This window comes from Rana temporaria, chromosome 1 (genome assembly GCF_905171775.1).
Source record: "Rana temporaria chromosome 1, aRanTem1.1, whole genome shotgun sequence".
Lineage (NCBI taxonomy): Eukaryota > Metazoa > Chordata > Amphibia > Anura > Ranidae > Rana > Rana temporaria.
In genome coordinates this window covers 421,191,321-421,219,282 of record NC_053489.1, presented here as the reverse complement: position 1 = coordinate 421,219,282, position 27,962 = coordinate 421,191,321, and the positions used below count along the sequence as shown (strand labels likewise).

Here is a 27,962-nt window from a genome sequence, read left to right as displayed (position 1 = left end):
TCCAGCGCCCCTGGGCTGACTGGACACCCCAGATACCCCCCCAGTCAGAGAGGCTGGCATCCGTCGTGATCACTATCCAATGACCCGGCAGAAACGATTTTCCGGTCCGAAGTACCGGAGATGTCAGCCACCACACTAGGGAGGACTTGACCAGTCAACTCACCCGAATCTGGTAATCCAGAGACAAAGGCAGTTTGTTCCAACGTGACAGAATCTCTTTCTGCAACACTCAAGTGTGGAATTGGGCATACGGAACTGCCTCGAAAGAGGCCACCATAAGACCCAGCACTCTCATGCAAAAGCGACGCGACTCCCATTTCTGGGTCGCCAACCGCTGCACCGCAGATTGCAGAGTCTGCAATTTTTCCGTTGGGAGAAAAACTCTCGCCTCTGAGGAATCCAGGACCAACCCCAGATATTCCAGCTGCTGAGACGGTACCAGTACTGACTTCTGGATATTCAGCAGCCAACCGAATTCTCGGAGGGTCTGACAGGTGATAGACACGTCCTCTTCTAACTCTGAGCTTGAGGAAGCTCTCAGAAGAAGGTCGTCCAGGTATCCCACGATAGCGATTCCACACTGCCGCAGCAGGGCCAGAATCGAGGCGAGCACTTTGATGAAAACCCGCGGTGCTGAGGCCAGGCCAAACAGGAGGGCCACAAATTGAAAGTGGTCCTCCCCGACCGTAAAGCGCAGAAACCTCTAGTGTTTTGCGTATATTGGGATATGCAGGTATGCGTCCTTGATATCCAAGGATGCTAGGAAATCCCCCTGATGGAGCGCTGCTATTACTGAGCGAATCAACGCCATCCTAAATTTTTGCACTTTGACAAAGCAATTGAGGGCCTTGAGGTCTAGGATTGGACGGACTACAAACAGATTGGAGTAAAACCCCTGAAACCGTTCCGTTGAGGGAACCGGCACAATCACTCCCCTGACCAGCAGATCCTGGACAGCCCCTGACAGGAGGTTGGAGGGAAAAAATCTGTTTGGTGGACAAGAGAACCCCGAGGAAACTACTTCGCAAACCCAACGGTCGGAAAGAAGAGACCTCCAGCGAGCTGCGAATTCGCGATGCCAGCTCCCCACCCGAGATGTGGGCGGGGGCAGACCTTCATGCGGAGGCAGGCTTGTCTGCAGGCTTGTTGGGCTTGCGGTACCAGGGGCGCCTTTGCCCTTCAGTGGACGCCTTAGCACCCTGGAAACGTTTTCCTGCCGCACTTGGCGGGCAGAAAAAACGCTTGGGGGTTGTAAATGAGGGCCCTTGCTTACGGCAAGGCTCCTTACCCTTCCCAGATTGCGGGAGCAGAGTTCTCTTACCGCCTGTGGCATCTTTTATGATGTCATCCAGGGACAACCCAAAAAGCCGTTCACCCTTAAAGGGTAAGTCCACCAGGGCCTTCTTAGAGGACTGGCCCGCAGACCAACACTTTAGCCACACAAGGCGGCGTAGTACCACCGCGTAGGCGGAGGCCCTGGAGAGCAAGGGGAGCGTATCCAGGGCCGACTCACAGACAAATTTTAGGCCTTGCACCAACTGATCGGCCAGTTCCATGCAGGTCTCAGAAGCATTCTGCGCCTCCAGCTCCTGCACCAGGGACTTAGCCCGTTCGGTAAGTGTCTGCGACACCAGAGCCCCAGCCAAAACCGGTCTCACCGCCGACCCCACCACTGTGATTATGGAGCGGGCCACAGCCTCAGCTCTCCTATCTGCGGGGTCCTTAAATGCGGGAGCCCCTTCCACAGGCAACGTGGTGGCCTTGTTCAGCCTGGACACTGGAGGGTCCACTGACGGAGGAGATACCCACTTTTTTAGGAAATTCTCCTCAAAAGGGTAACGAACCGCAAAGTATTTTGGTACTGCAAAAACTTTCTGCGGCCGTTCCCATTCCTTGTATAACAGTTTGTCCAGATATGGAACACAAATAAACACTTTTGCGGTGCGGGGTGGCTTGCGGAACCCAAAAAGGACCGGCATGTCTGATGCCTCCGCCAAATCCTCAAGTTTTTCAGTGTCCCGCACCGCAGTGATAAGAGCTCCATTAAATTCCCTAGGGCTCTTTCACACGGAGCGGATGAGTAATGATCCGCTCCGTGTGTCCGCTTTGCTCAGTGGGGATCCTCCGTAAAATCCCAGCTGAGCTGGCAGCTGACAGGGCGGTCCCCGCACACTGTGCAGGGACCGCCCTGTGTTTCCTCCGCTCTCCTCTATGGGGGATCGGACGAACACGGACCGTATGTCCGTGTTCATCCGATCCGGCAGACGGAAGAAAAATAGGATTTCTTCCGTCTGCAAATGTTCATCCGCTGACACCCGTAATCACATAGGGACCCATGTATGTCTGGTTTTCATCCCCAAACGGACGGATGAAATTGCGGACATACGGTCCGCTAGTGTGAAAGGGCCCTTATCATGCTTTGACCCTGAAGCAGAGTCATCCTCACTGTCCGTGTGGGCTAAGTCTGCATCATCCGACATGACAGAACCAGGGTCAGATGCAGTAGCAGGGCCTGATTCCGTGTCAGAGACATCCCCAGAAGCAGGCACAGGGAGGGGGCGCTTTTTACCCCCCTTCTGGCCACTTTCCACTGCAATCCTGGCAACAAACGCCTCAAGGACTGCCGTCATAGCATCCACGAGGTCCCAGGAGCAGGGGCACTAAGGGTTAACTCTGGCATTGTACTGCAAAAAACAGGACCCACAGGCCACCCTCCCGGCTGTCACAGAGAGCAGGGGACCCCCAGGTGACTCACCACCCAAAAACAGGCTGTACTACTGTGCAGAGCTGAGAGCGCTGTCCGTGCTGTGCCGTCCCTCAGGAAGAATGCTGTGGCTTTGGTGCCGTAATTCCAGACACTAGAGGCCAAAACTTTTCCAAGATGGCCGCCGACATGCAGAAAAAAACAGCATGTGGGCTACAAGAAAATGGCCGCCGACATATAGAACTGCGTCACCGGTAAAATGGAGGCCGTACACGTGTTTAAAACACTCAGTAACACACAGCAGACACTGTCCAGCATACACAGCACATAAGCACAATAAAAAACAACAGTACCCCACAGCAGCACAGCCCCCCGGCAGTAAACCCCCCCCCCCCAGGTGGACCTCCCACCTCACAGCCGCCACCCAGAACGGGGAAGGAGGGAGAGGAAGGGAGAGAGGAAAGCAGGGCGGACCCTTAGACAACCTCCCCAGGAATGCACCAGCCGAATCACCCTGCCAAGGCAAGGGGATACTACTTACCCATCCTGCGATCACCGGCTGGAGGCATTCCAGACAGACCCAATGTCCGCAGGTAGATACGGCATGGCTGTCGGCCCGGCACACTGTGACACAGCCATAGAGACCGGTCATATGTGTGCCCTGTAGCATATAACTCACCGGCGCCCCTGGAGCAACGGGGCATGTCGTGGACAGCCTAGCTAAAGGGCGGCACACACTCGATGGCCGAACATGGGGGGACTACAAGGATCAAGATCCAGCCTGTCACCCAGTCGGCAGTTGATAGTAGATCCCAGGATCCAAAAATGCAGGAAAAAAATAAAATAAAGGCGAAAAATCGCAAAAAATCTCCAGAGCACAAGGGCTCCAGAAGGGCCATGTATTCTCCTAACGCTAGGCAGAAAAAAACTGAGGCTGGATGTTCCAAAGAGTGGGATGTACCCGGGGGACACACCCCCTGGAAGTTGCTGTACTGAGAGAAGTGTTTTTAACACTTAAAGTGGAGTTCCACCCATAAATATAATATTACATCAGTAGTTTTAAAAAAATGTCATTAGTCCTTTACGAATTATTTTTTTTTTTTTAGATGCCTTCAAAGTGTTGTTGCTAGGCAGAATAGTTAATCTTCCCACTTCCTGCACCTAGGTGCTTAATGCTTCCTAACCTACACCGCACAGACTCCTGGGAATGTAGTGGGTGTAACTTTCCAGGAGTCTGTGCATTCCCCAGTCTCAAAGAATCATGTGACTTGGACAGCACAGGTGCTGAAACCTGATCTGACACTGCTTGTGCAGCACTGAGCATGTACGAGATTTGCAAGGCTGAAATCCAGGAAGTCATACAGTCTGGCTTCATGATGCACACACTTAAGATGACCCCAGTCAATTTCTATTTTATAAAGTGTCTAAATGCTGTAACAACCTAACAAAACAGACCTTAGTTTACAGACTAACTTTACTAGAATACATTAAAGCGGTTGTAAACCCGCATGAAAATTTTTAATTTTTTTTCCTCCTGTAAGGGAAAAGTCATAATCAGCTAATATGCACCGCATTTTGGCTCATTATGAAATACTTACCTCGGAACGAGGTGCGTAGCACTTACCTGGTTCACGCCGAGCGAGATTTCATCTTGCCTCGGCGTGTCTTCCGGGTATCGCCGCTCCAGCGCTGTGATTGGCTGGAGCGGCGATGACGTCACTCCCGCGCGTGCGCGCGGGAGATTTAAAACTCGGCAAGGTCCGGCGGCTGCTGGTCCTTTCGCCGTAGATCCCCCCTGCGCATGCGCAACGGCGCATTGCGAGGTGAATATCTCCTAAACCGTGCAGGTTTAGGAGATATTCTCCTTACCTACAGGTAAGCCTTGTTGTAGGCTTACCTGTAGGTAAAAGTACAAAAAGTGGGTTTATAACCACTTTAAGCTTGTGTATTACAGGGGTATTTATATTTAAAAAGTGAAATTGTGGCCGGAACTCCGCTTTAAAGTGCTGTTTTTTCTGCCTAGTCTCTTCTGAAAGGAAGGTAAATAACCCTAAGGTCAATGTTGCTGTGTCCGTCCATGAACGGAATAGAAAAATGCATTGTGGGTGCGTTTTTGCCGTGTTTTCCCATTACTTTCAATGGGAAGGTGTGTTTTTGGCACAGTTTTTTTAATTCCCCAAACATGCTCCAGCAATGCTGCAAGCAGGATTTTTTTTAACTGCAATAGAAGCACACCACCCCACTGTGAACACATTCATTGATTTTAAAGGGAAGTAATTTTCTAGAGCTTTTCATGCGCTTTTTTTTAACGCTAAAGCACTTGAAAAACTCCTCAGTGTGAAAGCAGCCTGGGGGCCAAACAATGCACAACTTAGCACCAAAGAAGCGTGTGTACTTGTTCACACGTTTGGCCGGGGGGGGGGACAGCAATAAAAACAGGCAGTTGAGCTGCGGTTTTATCGCCTACCTGAAAACTAACATACGTGGCAAAACATAAACGGCATGTCCCTTTCAGAGTGTCGTACCATTAAATGTGAAACATGCAGATCTACGGGGCTACAACGCGATCGTAGGGTTAAATCAGACAGTAAGGAGGCGATATGTCGCCATCTATCAAATACCATGCTTGGGTTGTTTTTCATGGGGGCGACAGTCCCTACTGTGCATGTGAATGAGCCCTTTGGGCTTTGAGTGACAACTAAAAATAATAGGAATCTTGATGTTGAGGCGATTATTTGGGCGATTCGCTTCAAATCCCTCAGGTGGAAATGGGGTCTATAGACTACTATGTGCATGTGAATAAGCCCTTTGGGCTTCGAATGATAAGGTTCAATCAACACTACGCTCAGGTAGAGAACGGGCACCACTAAAAATAATGATAATCTTGATGTTGAGGCGATTATTTGGGGGATGCGCTTCAAATCCCTCAGGTGGAAATGGGGTCTATAGACTATGTTGTGCATGTGAATGAGCCCTTTGGGCTTCGGGTGATAAGGTTCAAGCAACACGATGCTCAGGTAGAGAACGGGCACCACTGGATATAATGTGAATCTTGATGTCGAGGCGATTATTTTGGGGATACGCTTCAAATCCCTCAGGTATAAATGGGGTCTATAGACTATGTTGTGCATGTGAATGAGCCCTTTGGGCTTCGAGTGATCAGGTTCAAGCAACACGATGCTCGGGTAGAGAACGGGCACCACTGGATATGAGAATCTTGATGTTGAGGCGATTATTTGGGCTATGCGCCTCAAATCCCTCAGGTTGGAATGGGGTCTATTATGTGTTTCTTAAATTGTGAACACCCTGTGAACACCCCCCCAAAAAAAGTGCCAGTATTCCACACAGAAATCCTGTCTCTGCTCTTTATTTTGGACTGTTATGTAAATGCTGTGCTCTGGGTCGGGGACTATAATGGCGCCTCAGGAGCCATGTACGTGTATTGTTCCTGGTTTTAGCCTCGCCCGAGCCTATAGGCGCTTTGTATTGGCTCCACAATGGCCGTAGGATTAATATATTCTCCCTCGCGGCCATTTCGGGCGTTCTCCATGGCGCCGCCATTTGTGGGAGCGAAGAGGCGGTGCCAGGCTGTATAGGAGGAGTGGCACAGTGGGGGAGACGCCATTATCCCTCTTTCCCTCTGCAGCTGCTCATTGCTCGCCATTGTTTTTTTTTTAGCTAGCCATGTTGGCCGAAGAGGATACGAAAGACGAAACCATGGTGGAGGAGGCCTCTGCCAGCGAGGCCGAGGGCGGCGCACCTGGCGAAGGCGGCAAGATTAACGCCAGCAAGGCCGAGGATGACGAGGGGTAAGCATTCATTAATTATCGGGGCGCTTTGTTTTAGTGTCGGTCGGTGGGTGTAGTAGGATTGGTGCAGGACCCTGCAGTCTTATGTAGCCGCCTGCTGGCTCGGCACCATTGCTTCTTCTAGCAGGGGCCCGGAGCCCTGATCACGTGGACAGCCTGGGACTAGCAAGGGGTTAGGTTGGACTAGATGAGGGCTCCTCATTCTACCTACATATACAAGCCTGCCTACTATGCTAGCTCCATGTCTGTGCGGGGACAATAGGGACATATCTTCTATCTATCCACACAAAGGTACAGACTGCAGTGTACTGGTATAAAGGACACCTTCCTATACTTGTGCTTTATGGGGGTGGGGGAAACGTTAGGCCACATGGACGCTGGGATATCTCCGGGGAGTGAATTGCAGGCATATTTCTGTGCCTATAGCATTCAGCTGCCCTTAGTAATAATGGCCGTACACAGGTATGCACCATGCTTGTGTAAAGTCACACCCAGGCATAAGGTCTCTTACACACAGGGCAAAAAAAAAAGCAGTTTGAGACATTGAGAGATATATATATATATATATATATAATATATTTTTATTATTTACTTTTTTTTTTTTTTGTAAGAATGTGATTACAGATGTATTATTGTATTTTCCCACACGCCCCCTTAAAAAATATAAATAAAAAAATGGACTCGCTCAATGAAATGATAGAAAATACATATTATTGATCTGGATGTGTGTTGCTGTGGGGGGGTTTGGAGGGGGTTAGGAGACTTGGCAGCCTTGTAGGGGGATGAGGTTCCTTGAATGGGGGGGGGAGGGGGCAGCAGCTGTGGGATGTTGTGTTAGGGACACTATGGAGGGGGGAGGGGGGACACTGTAGTGTATGAGGGCTCTTAGGACTTGTGCACACAAGCTTTACTCTCTGTGCGATCTTTGTTTGGAGAGAATTTGAAAGGCGTGGTTTATCACCTCCTCACTGCCTGTTTTAACCCCTTACACCCTGCACTAGCACACCATTGATATATCATAACTGCATGCAGTTGGGAGGCACTTGCAGAGCAGGCATAGGTCACATTTGGTGGCCATTACGGTTGCCAGGAGCAACAGGGGGGGCATTGTTTCTGCTGCAAAGCATTGCATCTGCGGCATGTGTACACTGCTGGCCGCTGAAGCGGATGGGGGAGTGGCAAAAGCGTGGCTCAACCATGGGTGTTATGGCCCTTCTTAACCGCTTGTGTGATTTGAGGGGACATTATGGGAGGTTGGGGGCAACCAAGGAAGCTGGGAGGCACTGTGGCAGGTTAAGAGCTCTTCAGCTGGCTGAATGCCCAGGAGAAGAAAGGGCGCTGCTCGGCAGCTTGGGCACGGTAGAGGAGAAGCCTGCGGCGTGGGCACGGAAGAGAGGAGGCCGCGGCTCGACAGTGTAGGCACAGGAGAAGAAAGGTGTCTGCTTGGCAGCATGGGCACGGGAGAGGGGAGGCCTGCGGCATGGAGGAGGGGAGGCCACAGCTCAGCAGTATAGGCACAGGAGAAAAAAGGGCCACTGCCTGGCAGCGTGTGCACAGAAGAGAGGAGGCCGCGGCTTGACAGTGTAGGCACAGGAGAAAAAAGGTGGCTGGTGCTTGGCAGCGTAGGCATAGGAGAGGGGAGGCCTGCGGTGTGGGCATGAAGGAGGGGAGGCCGCAGTGTAGGCACAGGAGAAGAAAGGCCGCAGCGTGGTCACGGAGGAGGAGAGGCTGCAGTGGAGGCACAGGAAAAGGAAGGCCGCAGCTCGGCGGTGTAGGCCAGGACCTGGTAGTTGAATCCCATTGATCAATGGGAGATCAATGGGACAATGTACACAGGTGTGTAAAGATCCATAACACAGCAAAGTGTTAAAAAATTAAATTAACCACTTCCCTATCGGGCCTATTCTGGCACTTCTCCCCTTCATGTAAAAATCATAATTTATTTTTTATTTTATTTTTTTAATCTTGCACAGTATTTGCGCAATCATTTTTAAACACCTTTTTTTGGGGGGGGGGGGGTTCGTGAATTAAGAAATAACAAAACGGTAATTTTTCATTTATAATGTGAAAGATGTTACACCAAGTAAATAGATACCTTTCATGTCACGCTTTAAAATTGGAATGGCGCCAAACTTCGGTACTTAAAAATCTCTCTACAAATTCACAGATCTCATGCTGACAGCCGCGATCGCGGCTTTGTTTACTTTTGCCTTGTACCAGGGCGTGACGTCATGCCAGGGCCTCCGACGATCATAGAGATGACTGGTGACCATCTGATCACCGGAAATCTCTAACATTGTCATCCGGGGCTGGCCGATTCGTTATACAGGGTCCCGATGGCACGGGAGGGACCTCCCGTCCTGTCGCCTATAAGAACGATCAAGCGGTGGAACTGCCGCTATGTTCATTCTTATGGTGCACAGAATCGCCGGCTGCAAAGAATGATGCCTGTAGCTGCAGGCATCATTCAGATATCCCACCCTAATTTCCAGGACGTCCAGCGGTAGGGAAGTGGTAAAAAAAACTTTACGTGCAGTAATTTACAAATCTATATGCATACACTGAAACACACATTGGCAGCTAGAAGAGGATGTAGAATTTTGCTCACATATATGCGAGGTCTTTACGGAACATAACTTGCGTTTTCTTACTTGGGATATTTCTGCCAGCCGCTGCCACCAAGATCCTCAGTTTGTTAGAAGGCCTAAATCCCTGAATGCACAAAAGCCATATTCATAGATTTGTGTAAGTTTATGTAAGCGCAGCGTATATCCACTTCTAGGCAGTCATTGCTGTGTCATCTAGGTGTGGTGTAACACCCTCACTTTACACTGGATGTTTGACAGCATCTGTGTACAGTAGAGTTTTGAGTAAATATATACTCCTAAGCTGTGCACGTATTACCCTTTTCTGGGACAAATACACATTTTATGATCTTGTTCCTGCTAATAATGTTGGTATAAGCATGCAGGCAAGGCCTCTCACACATGGACGCTCAGTTTTCAGGCATACTGGCATTTTTGTGTTGTGTTTATTTTTTTTGAAACATCGTAACCTGTGTTTTTACAATGTTTCAGTTTATGAATCTTCATTAATTTTCAGCGTAGCTAAGACTGCTGAGAAAGGGACTGGGGAATCTGTGTCTCTAGTCCCCTTCCCTGTCTTAAAGGGGAGATGTCAGGGGTCTTTTAAGACCCCTGATATTTTAAAGCCCCCCAACAGGGCTATAAAAGTTGCCCCCCCCCCCCCCTCCATATAACCGAACACAGATCTGCTCAGTTAGGTGTTTTCCCGGCTGGTATAGCCAGTGGAATGGTGGTGGATATGAAATCGGAATTGACTAAACCATCCTCTCTTCCAGTTTCTTTGTTCCATGTGAGAGCGAGACATATATATTCCTCGCTCTCTAACCTGAAGCTGGCTGTTGTGTGCCCTGGCGGGAGAGGCCAGGAACCACGGGGGAAGGAGGTGGGGCACCGCATCGCCCCCTTGGTGAAAATTATCGTAATCTATGGAGTTGCCATATCACTTTCACTTTGAAGTTGTGAGCCAGCTATACAAAACCCGCACAAACTGATCACCATGGGCTTAAAGTGGTAGTAAGTCCACAATGAAAAAAAAACTGCGAAACAAAGGCATAATCGGCTAGTATGCATAGCATACTGGCTCATTATGAAATGCTCACCTTAGATCTAAGTCCCCGTACCACGCGCCGGCGACATCGCTCCCGGAGTTGCTTTTGAACATCGCGGGCTCTGGCGCAGTGATTTGCCAGAGCCGCGATGATGTTTCTCCCGCGTGGGAGCCGCCGGTAAGGGCACACTAGCTGAAGCAACGGCATGAACGTGCCATTGCTTTAGCATGTGCCGATGACGTCGGCACGTGCTGATACAGGGGATATCTCCTAAACCGTGTAGGTTTAGGAGATATCCGCGGTAGCTACATGTAAGCCTTATAGGCTTGTCTGTAGTAAAAAGTGGTCTGTAAGAGCCCATTCACACAGGGGCGGCACGACTTTGGGGCGACTCGGCAAGGCGACCTGAAGACGACTTCAGAGGCGACTTGCAAATTTACTTCTGTATAAAAGTCAATGCAAGTCGCCCCCAAAGTCGTACAAGAACCTTTTTCTAAGTCGGAGCGACTTGCGTCGCTCCTTTTTAGAACGGTTCTATTGAACAGAGTGGAGCGCGACTTGTCAGGCGGCTGAGTCGCTCCAGAGTGAACCGGCTCTTAATGTTTACAAACACTTAAACAGTTAATTTTTTGGATAAAACTGTATGTAGCATGTCCGAAAAGCTAAACCAGTTAAAGCCCAACTCCCCCCTATCTAGACACTTGATGTGAAGGGGAATCTCTCCCACTGAGTTATTGTATTCTGACAGCGGGGAGCCTTCCCCGTTGTCGGGATGCAATGATCAGTGTTGCCAGCTATAGCCGGCGGCATTGATCATTCAGAAAAAACGGACAGGCTGGGTGTACAAAAGTCAATCGATTTGTGGAGGTCATCTTTTAGTGGCCTGCAAATAGTTTAACTCTGGTTTTTGGACTTTTTCACTTTGAAAAAAAGTACCACTAATGAAATGGGTGACGTGTAGCTGATTTTGCAGATGAACACCAAAATCTCACCTTGCATTCTGTAAACAAAAGAAGACCTTTTCTGAATGAAAGCGCTGCACAGCGAGTGCCCTATTATGATCTGTGTACTACACCGAGAACTGAAAGTGAAAGCAACAGCATCAGCCACACATCTCTCATGTTTTTTTTTGTGATAACTTTTTTTTTTTTTTTTTTATAATGCAAATGTCAAATCTCTTGTACAGCTTTAAAAAAAAAAAAACTTTCTTCAGGGCGACATGAAGGCTGCAATTGCTACTATGTATTTTGCAAATGTTAGTTTCCAGGCTTTTGGTTTACTATTTTGCTCTAATACAGCCTTTCGTAGCCAGGGCACCTCCAAAGATTTCTGGTGTTTCCTTTAGCAGTAGCAAATTAAACTGCCACTTGATAGTGCCTTCATAGTTCTGGCACCAATGCCACTTGGCAGTGACAAGGAAGTCAATTACATGGGGCCATTGGAGCCCCTCTTTTGTTAATTAACTACTGTGTACCAATAATCATGCTAGCTGGGCATTTTTTTCCCACCGACCACCAGTGTAATCATTAACCACTGTGGTGTGGCTTCTGTACCACAGTTTGTGTGTATAATCATTTTTTAAAAACAAGAAGAGCGGCGCCTCTGAGTATGTATCATAAGAATAATTTAATAAACGACAACATCCACTCACATGGAGAACAGGTAAGTTGCATTCAAATCCGGTTGCTGGGCTGAAGAGATGAAAGTGGGACTGCAAGTCACAGCAAGTCCTGTAAAGCTGGCACCACATCAGATCCGTGCAGGATGGAGTGGGATGGCTGAGCACAGCGTGGTTTTCTTCAGTGATCCAGGTTTTGGCATATCTTAGTCTATCAGGAAAAATCCATCTGATAAGAAAATGGGTTCCAGGTAAAAGGTGTAGTGGAGAGAGTGACAAGAGTCAGTGGTTATGGCAAGCCACGCTGTGGCTTTGGTGTGCACTCTGTCTCTGTAGATTGAAAAGTAAACACGGCCGTGTATTCAGAGTGAGACTAAAGGAGCATCACAGCACGGCGCCCGGCAATGACATCACACACATGCGACATGTTTCGAAGCTAGCAAGCCATTGATGGGGGGGGGGGGGGGGCTGCACCTCTTTTTCAAGCATATGATTCAGATGCTTGAAAAAGAGGTGCAGCCTTTTTTCCATCAATGGCTTGCTAGCTTCGAAACATGTCGCATGTGTGTGATGTCATTGCCGGGCGCCGTGCTGTGATGCTCCTTTAGTCTCACTCTGAATACACGGCCGTGTTTACTTTTCAATCTACAGAGTGCACACCAAAGCCAAATGCCAAAACCTGGATCACAGAAGAAAACCACGCTGTGCTCAGCCATCCTGCACGGATCTGATGTGGTGCCAGCTTTACAGGACTTGCAGTACCACTTTCATCTCTTCAGCCCAGCAACCGGATTTGAATGCAACTTACCTGTTCTCCATGTGAGTGGATGTTGTTGTTTATTAAATTATTCTTATGATACATACTCAGAGGCTCCCCTCTTGTTTTTTTTCCTAGTATACCGGCTTTTGGTTTTCTTGGTGGCTGCCCTGACTGATACCCTGCCATATAGTTCTATGTGTGCATGTATATACACACCTTCTTACCTTTTGCCCTTGGACTATTGGGTACCACTACTTGAGGTATCTGTGCTTTGCGCCTTTTTTACTTGTTTAATAATTTTTTAGCAGGGGTTCCCCAAGACCTGAATATTATTGTAAGCGTTTCGCTATGATGAAAGGGAGAATGGCTTCTCCAATACTTTGTAGCCATGCATTTAATGAAAAATTTGGAACCGAAAAATCAAGGAAAACATTACATTAAAAAAAAAAAAAGAATTCTCTATCGAGTACACCCCTCACATTTTTGTAAATATTTTATTATATCTTTTCATGTAACACTGAAGAAATTCAACTTTGCTACAAGGTAAAGTAGTGAGTGTACAGCTTGTATAACCGTGTAAATTTGCTGTCCCTTCAAAATAACTCAACACACAGCCATTAATGTCTAAACCGTGGGCAACAAAAGTGAGTACACCACTAAGTGAAAATGTCTAAATTGGGCCCAAAGTGTTAATATTTTGTGTGGCCACCATTATTTTCCAGCACTGCCTTAACCCTCTTGTGCATGGAGTTCAGAGCTTCACAGGTTGCCACTGGAGTCCTCTTCCACTCCTCCATGATGACATCACAGAGCTGGTGGATGTTGGAGACCTTGCGCTCCTCCACCTTCCATTTGAGGATGCTCCACAGATGCTCAATTGGGTTTAGGTCTGGAGACATGCTTGTCCAGTCCATCACCTTTACCCTCAGCTTCTTTAGCAAGGCAGTGGTTGTCTTTGGGGTTATGTTGGAATACTGCCCTGTGGCCCAGTCTCTAAAGGGAGGGGATCATGTTCTTCAGTATGTCAAAGTGCATATTTGCATTCATAGTTCCCTCAATGAACTGCAGCCCCAGACCATGACACTCCCACCACCATGCTTGGCTGTAGGCAAGACACACTTGTCTTTGTACTCCTCACCCGGTTGCCGTCACACACGCTTGACACCATCTGAACCAAATAAGTTTATCTTGGTCTCATCAGATCACAGGTCATGGTTCCAGTAATCCATGTCCTTAGTCTGCTTGTCTTCAGCAAACTGTTTGCCGTCTTTCTTGTGCCATGCAGACCAATTTGATGCAGTGTGCAACGGATTGTCTGAGCACTGACAGGCTTACCCCCCCCCCACCCCTTCAACCTCTGCAGCAATGCTGGCAGAACTCGTACATCTATTTCCCATAGATAACCTCTGGATATGACGCTAAGCACTCAACTTCTTTGGTTGACTATGGCGAGGCTGTTCTGAGTGAAACCTGTCCTGTTAAACCGCTGTATGGTCTTGGCCACCGTGCTGCAGCTCAGTTTCCGAGTCTTGGCAATCTTCCTATAGCCTAGGCCATCTTTATGTAGAGCAACAATTCTTTTTTTTTTTTTTGCCAATCCCCAGAGAGTTCTTTGCCACGAGGTGCAAGGTTGAACTTCCAGTGACCAGTATGGGAGAGTGGGAGCCATAACACCAACTTTCACACCTGAGACCTTGTAACACTGAGTCACATGACATCGGGGAGGGAAAATGGCCAATTGGGCCCAATTTGGACATTGTCACTTAGGGGTGTACTCATTTTTGTTGCCAGCAGTTTAGACATTAATGGCTGTGTGTTGAGATATTTTGAGGGGACATCAAATTTACACTGTTATACAAGCTGTACAATCACTACTTTACATTGTAGCAAAGTGTAATTTCTTCTGTGTTGCCACATGAAAAGATAAAATATTTACAAATATGTGAGGTGTACTCGCATCGTATATACATATAACACACACACACACACGAGTTTGTCGGCCATTCTTGAGCACCTTTTTTAGCTCAAGAAAATTGCATCCCTTTAAATTCTATGTTCATCTTCTCACTGGTCTTGCAGCATTTTTGGTCAGTAAAAAAAAAAAAAAAAAACTTCACCTCCCCGTTGAAATGCATCTATAACGCACACGTATAACATTTTTGATGCGTTTTTTGAGTCACATGATCTAGGAACACACCATAAGCATAGTAAATTCGCGTGCGTTTTTGGCAACACTGTCGGCACCTTTTTTCCTTATCTGTAAAATGGCAAAAACACAATTTTTGGTCACCAAAATGTGCATCTCTAATAGTGTTCTGTGATTGGAGCTAGCGTGCAAATATGGATGTGACTTTCCAGATATGCATGCTTGTTCCAGGTCAGTGACTCAAATTGTATAGAACAAGACAGGCAGCTTGCATGTTCAGAAGGGTATTGGCAATGATAGCCTCCATTTGTCTAAGGAAAGGTTTGCTTTAAAAATGGCATTACCTGGGGTTGGGCTTTATTTTTATTTTTAAAGTAGAAGCCCCCCCCCCCCCCCCCCTAAAACTAAAATTCCTTTATCTACAGAGATCCGCGATCTAGCTTTAACCTGTCTAGCCATGTAAAGAAGAAATAACTATACGTACCTTTTCAAAAAAGGTATGTATACTAATTTTCTTCCTTGCAAGGCTAGGTAAGTTTTTTGTCTTGGATCCTGGATGTCTGTAGATGCAGGGAGTTTTCGTTTTAGGGTGGACTTTATGCTGGGTTTACACTACATCACACTCTGGCTCCCTCCGTCCCCATAAGCCATTTCAGGTCTGTTTTTTATTTTTTTGGCTGAATTGGGACCAAAAGACACACAGGGCTCCTGTGCAATTTGCATCGGAGCCGCTGTGGAGATGTGTGAACCGGCTCTATAGAGCAGTATTGCTTAACTCAAACGCCTGTGGTAATTACAGAGGCAGTGAAGCTGATCAAATCAACTGTGCAAAGTAATGGAAATCCTGAAAAACTTACCTGTTGGGGTGCCTTGAGGACTGGAGTTGAGACACACTGCCATAGAGCCGGTCACAATCTCCTGCTATGCGAATTGGATGCAAGAAAACATGCATCCAATTTGCAATAGTGTGAACCCAGCCTTTGAAGGGGTTGTAAAGTTTAAAAAAAAAATAACAAACATACATACTTGCCTCCACTGTGCAGTTAGTTTTGCAGAGTGGCCCCTGATCCTCGTCTGGGGTCCCTCAGAGGCTGTCTCTGCTCCTTCCCGCATCAGCTAACCCCCTTCTGGGAAGCGCTCTCCCAAGGGTGTTGGCTTGCGGGCGTGCTCCAGTGTGATACAGTGGCAGCCATAGGTGCCAAGTGTATCACTCGGCCCCGCCCCCCACTGCGTCATTGATTTGATTGACTGTAGCGGGAGCCAATGGCTGCTCTGCTATCAATCATCCAATGAAGATCGGCGGGATCGCACCCACAGAGATTTGTGCCTCAGGTAAGTAAAACTGGTGCTGGGGGGGGGGGTGCATTAAGATGAAAAAAAATTTGGATTTACAACCCCTTTTTAATTTTCACATAACCACTGAGATTTGTATTACTTTAAGAGCTCTCTTGGCTCCCCTGACAGTTTGTGCTAGCCGGCAGATCACTGCTGCTTTAGCACTACACTGGTACCAGTGTGGTATCTGCATTTCTCTCTTGCTTGTGCCATTCACAAAGCATAGCACGAATGTTATTGTTGGTACAGGAGAGTGAGGGGGTAGAGGTAGAACACATCTGTCCCCTATAGACACTTTACAGTACAATATATGGTCAGATGTGTACAGTGCACATACTAGGCATGGTTAGTGGAGCTAACTAATTGTAAAAATGCCTGAAATTGGGCTTTAAGAGAAAGAAGCCTCAAGATGCTTTTCCATAATTTAGTCATAAATTCTAAAAGCTCGTATACACGAAGAGAATCGGGCAAACGTTTTTATTTTTATTTTTTTGGTCCAAAGAATTTCCTTACGATTTTCGTCAACCGATTACAAATTTTCGTATGAAAATTCCCGAAGGGTCAAACTCCAAAAAAAACCCCCGCAAGAACGATTTTCGTTTTTAAATGTGTACCACTATAATTTGCAGGCACCACAAAGTAACTGTACTTGTTGGCTTAAATGCCTTTCAATACAAAGTGGATATATCCTGATCTGCAAGCTATTGCATCATTCCAAAACCTAGAGCCACTATAGGGAAACCATAACTGAAAATGCATGGCTTATTTCTCTTTCAGGTGCTTGAACTTGGAAACCTCACTGTATGACATGTGTACTGATATCTGCAATTATTTTGTATGTTGTAAAACAACCTGGAAAGTTTATTAAAGATATTTAAATCCAATAAGATAATGAAAGTCAGATATGTTACTGAAATGAAAACTTGTCCTGGAAAATTATCAGTAAGTATTTCAATATCTATGGCAATGGTACTGTAGGCTTGATGCACACTACCCAGGAACATGTTTTGTAGTGATCTAAGCTAGGGTTGTCCAAAGTGTGTGTGTGTGTGTGTGTGTGTGTGTGTGTGTGTGTGTGTGTATATATAGAGAGAGAGAGATAAAAAAAAAAATATATATGTATTTGTATATATAACCGGTGTCACTGTGGGCTGAACATGCAATGTGGACGGAATGTCTGTGGTACGGGCACACCAGCCTGCAATACATTAATGTACTTCTTTCTAATACCTACACAAATCTGTCACTGGAATCGACTATGGTCATGCAGAGGCATGACACAATTCTAAATCGGGTCTCTGACAATCTAGGAATTCCAGGCATTGTTGCTTACGTGGTATGTTTAAGGCTCGGTTCCCACGACTGCGACCTGAAAGTTACAACTTTGCCATGCGTCTTCCTTGCGACTTTGGTACTACTTTGATGCAAAGGAGGGGCTACACTGCAGGGAATGCCTGGGTAAACTTCTGTAATGTCACATCCGAATCACATTAATATAGATGAGGATCCGACTTCCATTAAAGTCTATGGGCACAAATCGGTTAGAAGTTGCCTTGAAGTAGTACAGGAACCCTTTCTAAAGCACAGAGCGTCTTCAGTAGTACTAAATAAGACGTCTCTCTTTGACTAACATGGGATTTCACATGTCATGTGACTTGGGGTCTCACAAGTCGGATCCCAAGTTGTGGCAGTGTGAACCGAGCCAAAGCTTATTTAAACTTTCAGTTTAAATCCTCAAAATGTATTCCAGATGTATCAAACAAATTGTTTTTAATTATTTTTCTTTTATTGTTTTTATTATTATTTGTTTATTTTTTTAAAAGGGCCACAGACTTGGTGGAAAAGAACCCTTGCTCCCTGTGGGGAAGCAGTGGTCTCTCTGCACTGGTCCAACACACTATCTGCCAATTTTAAAAGTTGGAGCTCTTCAAACGGCAAAGCTCATGCTCCCTGCTGATTTCAGGGTTTTAGCTGTGACTCTGGTTTGGATCTTGTGCGGTGGTTCCTGGGTGGATTTGATTGAAATCATAATTTTTAAAGAGCAACTATCATCTCTGTCCCGCAGTGGCTCCTCATCTGACCCGCCGTTGACTGATGATGCGGCAGTGACACAACAAGGTGAGGGACGTGACGACGACAGGTGAGTGGATGCCTGATAACAGGCATGGCCATGATGGATCTGAAATGGCAGGTGCTCTTTAAATGTAAACGTATTCTTGCTGGTAGTTAGAATCTTTCAATCATACAGTTTGTAGTGTACATAGATTTAATAACAATGGGATAAAGGAATATTCCTGAACTTTTTATCTCATGGTTGCTGTGAAATTATGTAAATGCGTCAATGCAGTGCATGTTCTCTCGGCTTGCAGCGCTTGGCTTCATTGAATGCTTACCAAAATTTTAACTATTGCAAAATATACAGCCTCATGCTACATAACTAAGATCCATTTCATGCTGAATAAATGAAATTAACGCATCTTAAATAGAATTTTTTTTTCTCAAACATTTTATTCAGATTTTTAATTTTTTTGGATTTGTATCAAATTTTTATTTTTATCCACTTCAATACTGGACACTTTTACCCCCTTCCTTCCCACGCCAATTTTCAGCTTTCAGCGCTCTTGCACTTTCAATGACAATTTTGTGCGGTAATGCAACACTGTTCCCAATTTTTTTTTTTTATCATTTTGTTCACACTAATAGAGCTTTCTTTTATTTATTCACGACTCCATTTTTTATTTTTTTCTGCGAAAGAGTAAAAATTTAGAAGAATTTTTTTATTTTTTTTCTACTTTTAAAAGAAATCCAATAAAATCGACTTTAGCAATAAATTAAAGCCAAAATGTATTCTGCTACATGTTTTTGGTAAAAAAAAATCCTGTTGAGTGTATAGTAATTGGTTTGTGTGATCACGGACATATGTATGCAGATAATCATTGGGACATATGATTTTACTGGGACATATGTGGGGGACAGGTGTTTTTACTGTGTGGGGACACTACTGTGTGACGTGTGTGTGGAGACATTGGGCCAGTGATCAATGTGTAAAAAGCTGTAAAAAAAAAAAAACTCCTACTCACTGATCACTGGCCGGCTGCAGCGATCCGCTCTCATCACTGACAACTTCTGTGTGAGGAAGAGTCGATCGCCTAGCAACTGGCTCTCTATTTACATCACATGACGGCTGTGATGGGACACAGCCGCCATGTGATTAGGAGGGCCTATCAGAGCCCTCCTGCCGATCTGGGTGACACGAGCGCATCAGGATCGCACCGCTGCACGGGCACGATCCCCCCCCTCATTCTGAGGGACGTTCCTTTCCTTGTTCCTTTTAACTGGTATCTTCTATAGCTGTTACTTGAGATGTGTCACTGGTTTGTTGGGAATTTATTACTTGGCCTTACAGTGTAGCTTTTTTACTTGCTTGATATGTTTGAAACCTGGCAGTTGTGCTAATTAGTCCACCAAGGATAGTACTCTGACTTCCTGATGATTTACTTTTTTTATTTATTTTTGGTAAATCTAAAAGACAATTTGTTCAATAAATTGGCATACCTTATCCACTTGCCGACCCGCTGCAGTACATATACTGTGACAGGGTGGTTTCTATTTTTTTTTTATTTTATTTTTTTTTAACCTAAAAACTAACTTTGTGTTGCAAGTACCTTGCAACCCAAGGAAAGATTATTTCCTTACGACCTCTTTCACACTGAAGGCGCTTCTCAGGCGTTTTACCACCTGAAAAGTGCCTCTCAAGCCTCCCATGTGTAAAGCCCGAGTGCATTTACGCTGGGGTGGTGCGCTTTCAAGACGGGAGCAAAAGTCCTGCAAGCAGCATCTTTGGGACGGAGCTGTGTATACTGCTCCTGCCATTGAAATCAATGCACAGTGCTGCCAAAGCACTGTCTAGATCTGGAATAATGTTACATCTCCTCCTCACAGCAGTGTAAAAAAACAAAATGAAAAACACGCTACAGATTTTTATTTTTAATATCCTACGTAAAATACTGTATATAGTCTGTGGCAAATCCTAGTACCTAGAATCGAAATGTATCAAATGTATATTTTTTGTTTGTGTTTTTTTTTATTTGTTACAGGAAGATGTTTATTGGCGGTCTTAGCTGGGACACTACAAAGAAAGATTTAAAGGATTACTTTTCAAAATTTGGAGAAGTTGTAGACTGCACTTTGAAATTAGATCCAATCACCGGACGCTCCAGAGGCTTTGGCTTTGTATTATTTAAAGAGTCAGAAGGTGTAGACAAGGTAAAGTACTAATTTTAGTATTTGTGAGTTCCAAGTTGGACGTATATTATGGTGACATTAACCCGTTTTTGAATGTTTGACTAGAATTTTTTTTATTTTTGGTCCTCTACAGTTGCCATTCATTTTAAAGCTGAACTCCAGGAATTCAGCAACATTTTAAAATGTGTTTGGTAAAGTCCAATGAGGTGTATAACACCTTGTGGACTTATCTATGTAATTTACAGCTAGCCACGCTGCCCTCCTGTACACTCCTTTTTAGCCCAATCACAGAGCGCTTTGTATTATGTGAACCCATTAACAAAATACAAAGCATTCTGTGAATTGAAGGGAGGGGAGATGTGGGCAGAGCTGCTGCTTTATAAGAAAACTGTATCGCTCCTGTGATGCAACAGGGGTTTAGTGATGGCTGCAGTGCCAGAGTTGTAAATGGAAGAGAGCAATCCACGAGATGGCGTGAACCTAGTTGGACTTAACCCATAGTGAGCCTGCATTAATATTTATCGGGGGGACATTTTATCAAAGTGGTCACTTGTCACAAATCTGAATCGGCAACACCACTTTCAAAAAATGAGTTTGCTCATGTGGTGTACACGCAGCACCTCTGTGACAAGTATAAAACCACTACATTTGCGTTTTTATAAATCTTTTAATTTAGAGAGCCACAAAAAGATTCCTCTGCGCTTTTACCCTATTTCTTTCTCCAAACTATGACACTGTTCAATGTCCCATGTATCCCCATATTTGTGGTTCAAGAGTAGAAAAAAAAACCCTGAAAGGAAGCAAGACAAATGAGTAAAGGACATTTTGTGGTGTGTGTGTGTGTGTGTGTGTGTGTGTGTATTGTGGGAGCCGGTGTGCTTGGGTGTTGCATTTTTTTTTTTTTTTGGCAATTTTCAAGAGTAGTAGCTGTTGCTCCTCATTGCATTTGAATGTGACATTTTAGTATGCTTCTTATTGCTGCAGGTGATGGAACACAAAGATCACAAACTGAATGGCAAAGTCATCGATCCAAAAAGGGCAAAGGCAATGAAGACAAAGGAACCAGTGAAGAAGATATTTGTTGGAGGTTTATCACCAGACACACCAGAAGACAAAATAAGGGAATACTTTGGGACATTTGGGGAGGTATATTTTACTCATTTAAAGACTGTCTGCTTTACAAGTTGATAAGAGGCAAGAGTATGATGAGCTAAGCTGGCATTGACACATGGGTGTACCCTTTTAATTGTCTTTCTTTTTTCCACCTTGCAATCCAAAATCCTTCAGGTTGAAGCAATTGAGCTGCCCATGGACAACAAGACTAACAAAAGGCGAGGGTTCTGTTTCATCACATTTACGGAAGAAGAGCCAGTGAAAAAAATCATGGAAAAGAAATACCATAATATTGGCTTAAGTAAAGTATGTTGAGCTAGAGGGCAAACTGTAAAGTAAAACAAAGACATTTTTAGTACTGCCATCTGACAGGTTATTAAGTTTTGGGTTTTTCTGTGACCCCCGTCGTCATGGTTTTCTTGCCCCTGTCAAGTCTCCTTGCAGGAAGGAAGTTGACAGTTCACATCTTGTCTCTCTCTGGGAAAAGATGGAGCTTTGTTGCGGTTGGCATGGTGCAACAGATTTGTTTTAAAAATGCGAAGACTGAGAGTGGATTTCTGGACAGGATGTTCCACCTATATCTACAACCACAGTTTGAAGGATAAGTTCACCTATCGTAACCTGTTGAACCCATTTTCAGGACCGGAAAAAAAAAAGTGGGGCCCCTGCTGCGTCACATTTAGTGTTCTGCCTTTGCGACTGTCGGCTTGTATTTTTTATTAAACTGTCATGGCGCTGTGGTAGTTCATTCTCTCTTCCTATCTGATTGTATCTGCTTGCCCGTACGGACACACAAATACACTGCCAGATCTACAGGAGAACAGCATGGCACTATTGATCTGCTGGTGCAATGCTTTAGAGCAGGGATCTCCAAACTGCGGCCCGTGGGCCGAATGTGGCCCTTTGTTGGCTTTTATCTGCCCCTTTGGGGCACTTTTGCTCCCAATGATATGAGGCACTATTCCTCCCACTGATAATGGGCTAATATTTCTTCCACTAATACCAGTGAAGGGGCACTACTTCCCCCTCCTACTGACCACCAAGGCCGTGTTTATTCTCACTGATGCTGGACCATGGGCATTTTCTACCCTTACTGGCCACAATCTGCCCCCCTGAAGTCCGATGCACTGTAAACAGGCCATTACCTTGAAAAGTTTGGAGACCCCTGCTTTAGAGGCTCCAGAAACAAAAAATAATAAATGCACTTTATTTTTTTATTTTTAGCTGCAAACATTTTTTATTTTTTGTTTTTAAAGGTGAATTTATCCTTTTTTTTTTCTTTTATTTTTTTTTTTTTTTTAAAGCCCTAGTCCAGCTTGGGTGTACATTCAAATTTTCCAGACCCCAACGCAGCCTAAAATGGCAGCTTGGCTGCTAAACTTACACAATTTCTGGCACTGTCCCTTGCAGACTGGCCGATCCAGCACTGCTCCTCTTTGAGTTGAATGACACCCAGCTTCATTTAACCTAGTTTCTGTAAGCCCAGGTGCTCCAACTCAATGAGGATTGCTGCAGAGAGCTGTACCATGTCATTACATGAGAACAGAGGATCTGTGATTGGACCAAAGACCCATGGAAAAAGGTACCGTAAGTATAGTGGGTATTATCCCTTGGTGGAGGGTTGGCGAGTCTGGAGCTGGATTGTAATTTTTTTTTTTTTTTTTAGTATATTTAAATTCCCTGCCATTGAGGTCCCCCCCAACTTCTAAACCATAAGGCCCCTTTGCAAAAAAAAAGTTGCTATTGAGGTCACTTGGCCTCAAGCAAACAAGATACACTTGGTCTTCTAAGGCCTCGTGCACACTGGACGTTGTAAAAATGCAAGTAGCAATAGCTGTAGAATGAGTTTTGCAGTAGTGTTTTTCAGTAGGTTTTTCGAAAAACTATACTTCCACAAAAGCTTATGGTTGAAAAACTGCTCAAGCCCACTAGTTCTGTGCCAGAAAATGCCCCAGCCAAAATACAAGCCTATGTGTGCATGGACACATAGGATAACATGTTGGGGAGTTTACTGGCTGCAGAAAAACGGCAGCTGTAAAAAACGTCCAGTGTGCATGAGGCCTAATGGGAGAGACAGAAGTGTGGGACACAGTGGGCTGTTTAGGGGTGCAGAGAACTGGAGGAGTTTGAGTTTGGCTTTTTCTTATCCATTTCGGGTATTGATACATAATGACAGTTTCTAGGTTGGTCCAGAGATCCCAGAACCTTAAATCATTTTGTTTTCTGTGGTGTCTGGATGGTTGCATAGTGAGAAACACCAAGGATGTTACTCCTAGCTAATGTTTAGAAGCCCAGGGCAAGTAGAAGGCTGCTTTTACGCTGATGTGTTTTTATCATGCTAAGGATGCAACAAGAATGCAATCCCTTTTAAAAACTATGGAACTCGTCACACCACTTCAGTGTGTTTTGAAAAGTCCTGAATGCTGCAATTTTGGAGCACAAAAAGGCAAAGGTCCCCTGCTTTGTTGGTGCATTTTTCTGTCACAAGTCACTGGTTTCAGCTTGTTGTGTGTTTTATTAAACAAAACAAAAAGGGTATTAAAGGTTAGTAAATGGGATCTAAAATGTAGTGTTCATAAAGAACAACATAAATGTGCTGTAATAAAGGTGATTGATTACTTTTGCTTGTGAGTGTTCTGTTTAGCCTAAATATATATTTTTTGTATTTCTTTTTTTTAGTGTGAAATTAAACTAGCACTTTCAAAGGAACAGTATCAGCAACAACAGCAGCAGTGGGGAGTAAGAGGCGGAGGGTCTTCAACGAGGTCCAGAGGAAGAGGAGGAGGTTAATGCATTAAATAAAATCTATATGTTAACATGGGTCATTTCTGATTCACCTGCTAATCTTTTAAATATGTTGGTAACTGTTTCAATAGCTTCAAACCAGAGCTGGAACCAGGGATACAGTAGTTATTGGAATCCAAGCTACAGTAGTTATGGATACAACAACCAGGGCTATGGAGGCTATGGAAACTATGACTACACTGGATATAACAACTACTATGGCTATGGAGATTACAGTAGTGAGTATCTGTGTATTAAGATGCATCTTTGTGTGTGTGTGTGTGTGTGGTAATTCTTTTCCAAAATTGCATTTGTACATTACACCAGTCAATGGGATGTCTTTAAAATCTGTGGTTAAATGAAACACTTGCATAACGCACACAAAGTATGAAAGATGAGCTGTTGTGTGGTGTGATTTATTTTTATTCTATTTAAACTAGAGATTTTAGAAATGTGTCTAGTCTTGCAGTTAGAATAATGTAAATGCTAACAAGAGTTAAGAAGGTTTAGCTCTACTCCTCTCCAATCTGTACTTGAATGAGCTGCATGGTGGAGAATGACCCGACCTGAAGCTCATTGGAATACCAAAAAAAAAGAAGTCATTTGGTAAAGATGAGTTTGGAGGATTGTCGGAGCTGGGCTCTACTTACACCTGGGGAAACTGAAGAATTTCTTAATGCATCCATGTGACAGTATACGAATATTGAAGTGACGATAAAAGCAAAGCTATTTTTATGGGATAGAATTGGGAGCGATTTAGAACTAGAACTCTTGTCAGGTTATTATCGGAGGTAAAAAAAATCCCAAATTTTGGGTTCACACCAGAACAGGAATAAAAGGGAAATCTTTCAATTGGGACACTAGTTCTGGTGACGCCCCAGGATTCTATCACTTTAAGGGCTTTTCTCTTGCTTCACGTTTTGGCTATGTGACAGGAAGTGAAGGAAAATCTCCCCAATGGGACACATGGCAAAAAAAAACTGACCGGTTATACCTACTCTAAAGCTGGATACACTATTTTCTGTAGATTATTTTTCCTTCAGATTTATCAAAACCATATGAGGTCAAACCTTAAGAGTTTCAATTTGTATGCAATCAGGCAGGCCCTTGCACTCCATGGTCCCGCCGTGATTGTGGGCAACCATGGGTGCCCGGCAGGCACATCACGGCTGCCGGGTACGCACACCGGGTCCCAAGCAATGCGACAGGGGCGCGCGCCCCCTAGCAGCCTGGGAAGGCAAGGACGTCATATGACGTCCACCCGGAGGGTTCCCGCCAACGTCATTTTACAACGACTCCGTAGGGAAAGTGTTAAAGTGGTTGTAAATCCACTTTGGAATAAAAACGAACGCCTGCAAGACATGGGCATAATCGGCGAGCATACTAGCTGATTATGCAATACTCACTTGAGACCAAAGCCCTCGCTGCGGTGCCCGTACACGGCATCGGCCGGGGGTTGCTTCCGGATATTGTGGCTCCGGCGCGGTAATGTCACTCCCACTAATGCCCCCGAGAGCCGCTGGTAACGGCACACTCGCTGAAGCAGCGCATGTGCCCATGACATCAGCACGTGCAGGGGACAGGCATATCTCCTAAACATGCAGGTTTAGGAGATATCCTGGGTAGCTACAGGTAAGTATTTATGGGCTTACCTGTAGCAAAAAAGTGGTCTATAAGGCTACTTTCACACTGAGGTGCTTTTCAGGCACTATAGCGCTAAAAATAGCTCCTGAAAAAGCCTCTTCTCACTGCAGTGTGAAAGCCCAAGGGCTTTCACACTGGAGCAGTGCGCTGGCAGGATGCTCAAAGTCCTGCCAGCCGCATCTTTGAGGCACTGTAGGATCGGTGTATACACTGCTCCTCCTAAAGCGCCCCTGCCCATTGAAATCAATGGGCAGAGCTGGCAAAGGGCTGCTGCAGCGGTGCTTTTAACCCTTTTTCGGCCACTAGCGGTGCCGCAAAAACTATGGTAAAGCACTGCTGAAAATGGCATCACGGTGCAACGCCCCAGTGTGGAGGTAGCCTTAGGGTTTACAACCACTTTAATGAATAGATTAATTATTGGATCACTCCATAGTTCAAACCCACCACCAAAACAAAATGACACCTTTTTTGTACACCATTCTGTCCATTATTCAATAATTTTCTCATCCCTATACTACTGGATTTTATAAAGTGGACTCAATATATAAAGATCTATCCTCTATCCATCCCAAGCTGGACACTTTAATTCTTATGTTGCTGAAATATTCTACTTTTGTGCAGCATTTGTTGTCTTGGGTGACTATCTGGGAGTTTCTTTTGAATGTGCAAGACGCCATTTAACCTCTTCATCCTGACAGTATGCAAATACAGTATGTGACCTCTTGGTGCCGAGCGGCCGCATATTTGCATACCAAAATGTAAACAACCCTGTGCAGTTACCGGCGCCTAACGGAAGGCTCCCAATCGCTACTTGCGATCTGGAGCTTTGCGCTTACCTGACAGCTATTCATGGCGGTCACATGATCATAAATGCCTTAAAGGACCTGGAGGCGCCAGCCTTATGGGGTTAAAGAACATTACCCGTAGTGATTATCAGTACTATTAGTGTTATTCATTGAACTATGTTACAGTGCTACACATAGTGACCTTTTTCAACTTGGTATTGAAACAAGGTTGCTTTTTATAAGATCCATTAGTAGGAGGTTGGGAGAAATTATATGGTCCAGACAGGGTGGTGTTGGTGACAACAGTGTTATCTTGGTTGCAAGTGTGTGAATTATGGAGTCATCTGATATTTTATATATCCATGCGTCCTTGTTCAGATTGGTGATGGTGAGTAACTTCTTTTGACAAACATTGGGCTCTTTAGTGCCAACTGCGTATCACACATGAACTGAACTGCAACATACCTGAATATTGATTTTGACAATCTAGTATCCACATTGTCACATTTAACTACCATTTCCTCTGAGCCCTCCCATCAATGAGGTGTAATCCTTCTCGCAGGGTTTTTTAATTTTCCATTCTCTGTATGTCTAGAGCAGGGGTCTCCAAACTTTTTACTTCGAGGGCCACATTATATATTTTACAGATATTCGCGGGCCGAAAAAAAAAAAGAAGCCATTTATAAATTACTCCTCAGCTATGGAATAGAGCAGAATTTAAAAAAAGGCTGCCATTATCAGGGCTGGATGGTGCACCTGTATCCTCTGCCCGCACCTAAATGCCAGAGCCTCGTGCACCAGGGCCAAATATTAAGTGTGCATGAGGCCTTACATCAGTGTTCCCCATCAGAGCCCCCTCCACATCTACATCCCCACCAGAGCCCCCGCCATATCTACATCTCCATCAGAGCCCCCACCACATCCCCATCAGAGCCATCACCACATCCCCATCAGAGCCATCACCACATCCCCCATCAGAGCCATCACCACATCCCCCATCAGAGCCATCACCACATCCCCCATCAGAGCCATCACCACATCCCCCATCAGAGCCATCACCACATCCCCCATCAGAGCCATCACCACATCCCCCATCAGAGCCATCACTACATCCCCCATCAGAGCCATCACCACATCCCCATCAGAGCCATCACCACCTCCCCATCAGAGCCATCACCACATCCCCCATCAGAGCCATCACCACATCCCCATCAGAGCCATCACCACCTCCCCATCAGAGCCATGACCACATCCCCCATCAGAGCCATCACCACATCCCTATCAGAGCCATCACCACATCCCTATCAGAGCCATCACCACCTCCCCATCAGAGCCATCACCACATCCCCATCAGAGCCATCACCACATCCCCCATCAGAGCCATC

General features: G+C 45.3%; 1 protein-coding gene across 6 annotated transcripts in view; it reads left to right on the top strand.

Moving 5' to 3' along the window:
- The first annotated feature begins 6,281 nt into the window (after positions 1-6,281).
- HNRNPD (heterogeneous nuclear ribonucleoprotein D) overlaps positions 6,282-27,962 on the top strand; it is a 28,529-nt gene continuing 6,848 nt past the window's right edge. For 3 of the 6 annotated variants that reach the window (XR_005743686.1, XR_005743679.1, XM_040325144.1), the window contains exons 1-7: positions 6,282-6,513; positions 18,072-18,146; positions 20,104-20,272; positions 21,236-21,397; positions 21,539-21,670; positions 24,044-24,149; positions 24,241-24,387. Coding sequence is in view for 4 of the 6 variants with exons in the window: in XM_040325144.1 (XP_040181078.1) it covers positions 6,389-6,513; positions 18,072-18,146; positions 20,104-20,272; positions 21,236-21,397; positions 21,539-21,670; positions 24,044-24,149; positions 24,241-24,387 (916 nt within the window). In the remaining 2 variants the exon portion in view is untranslated. The remainder of the gene's footprint in view (positions 6,514-18,071; positions 18,147-20,103; positions 20,273-21,235; positions 21,398-21,538; positions 21,671-24,043; positions 24,150-24,240; positions 24,388-27,962) is intronic. The other 3 variants (XM_040325154.1, XM_040325149.1, XM_040325163.1) reach the window with 3 other exon arrangements.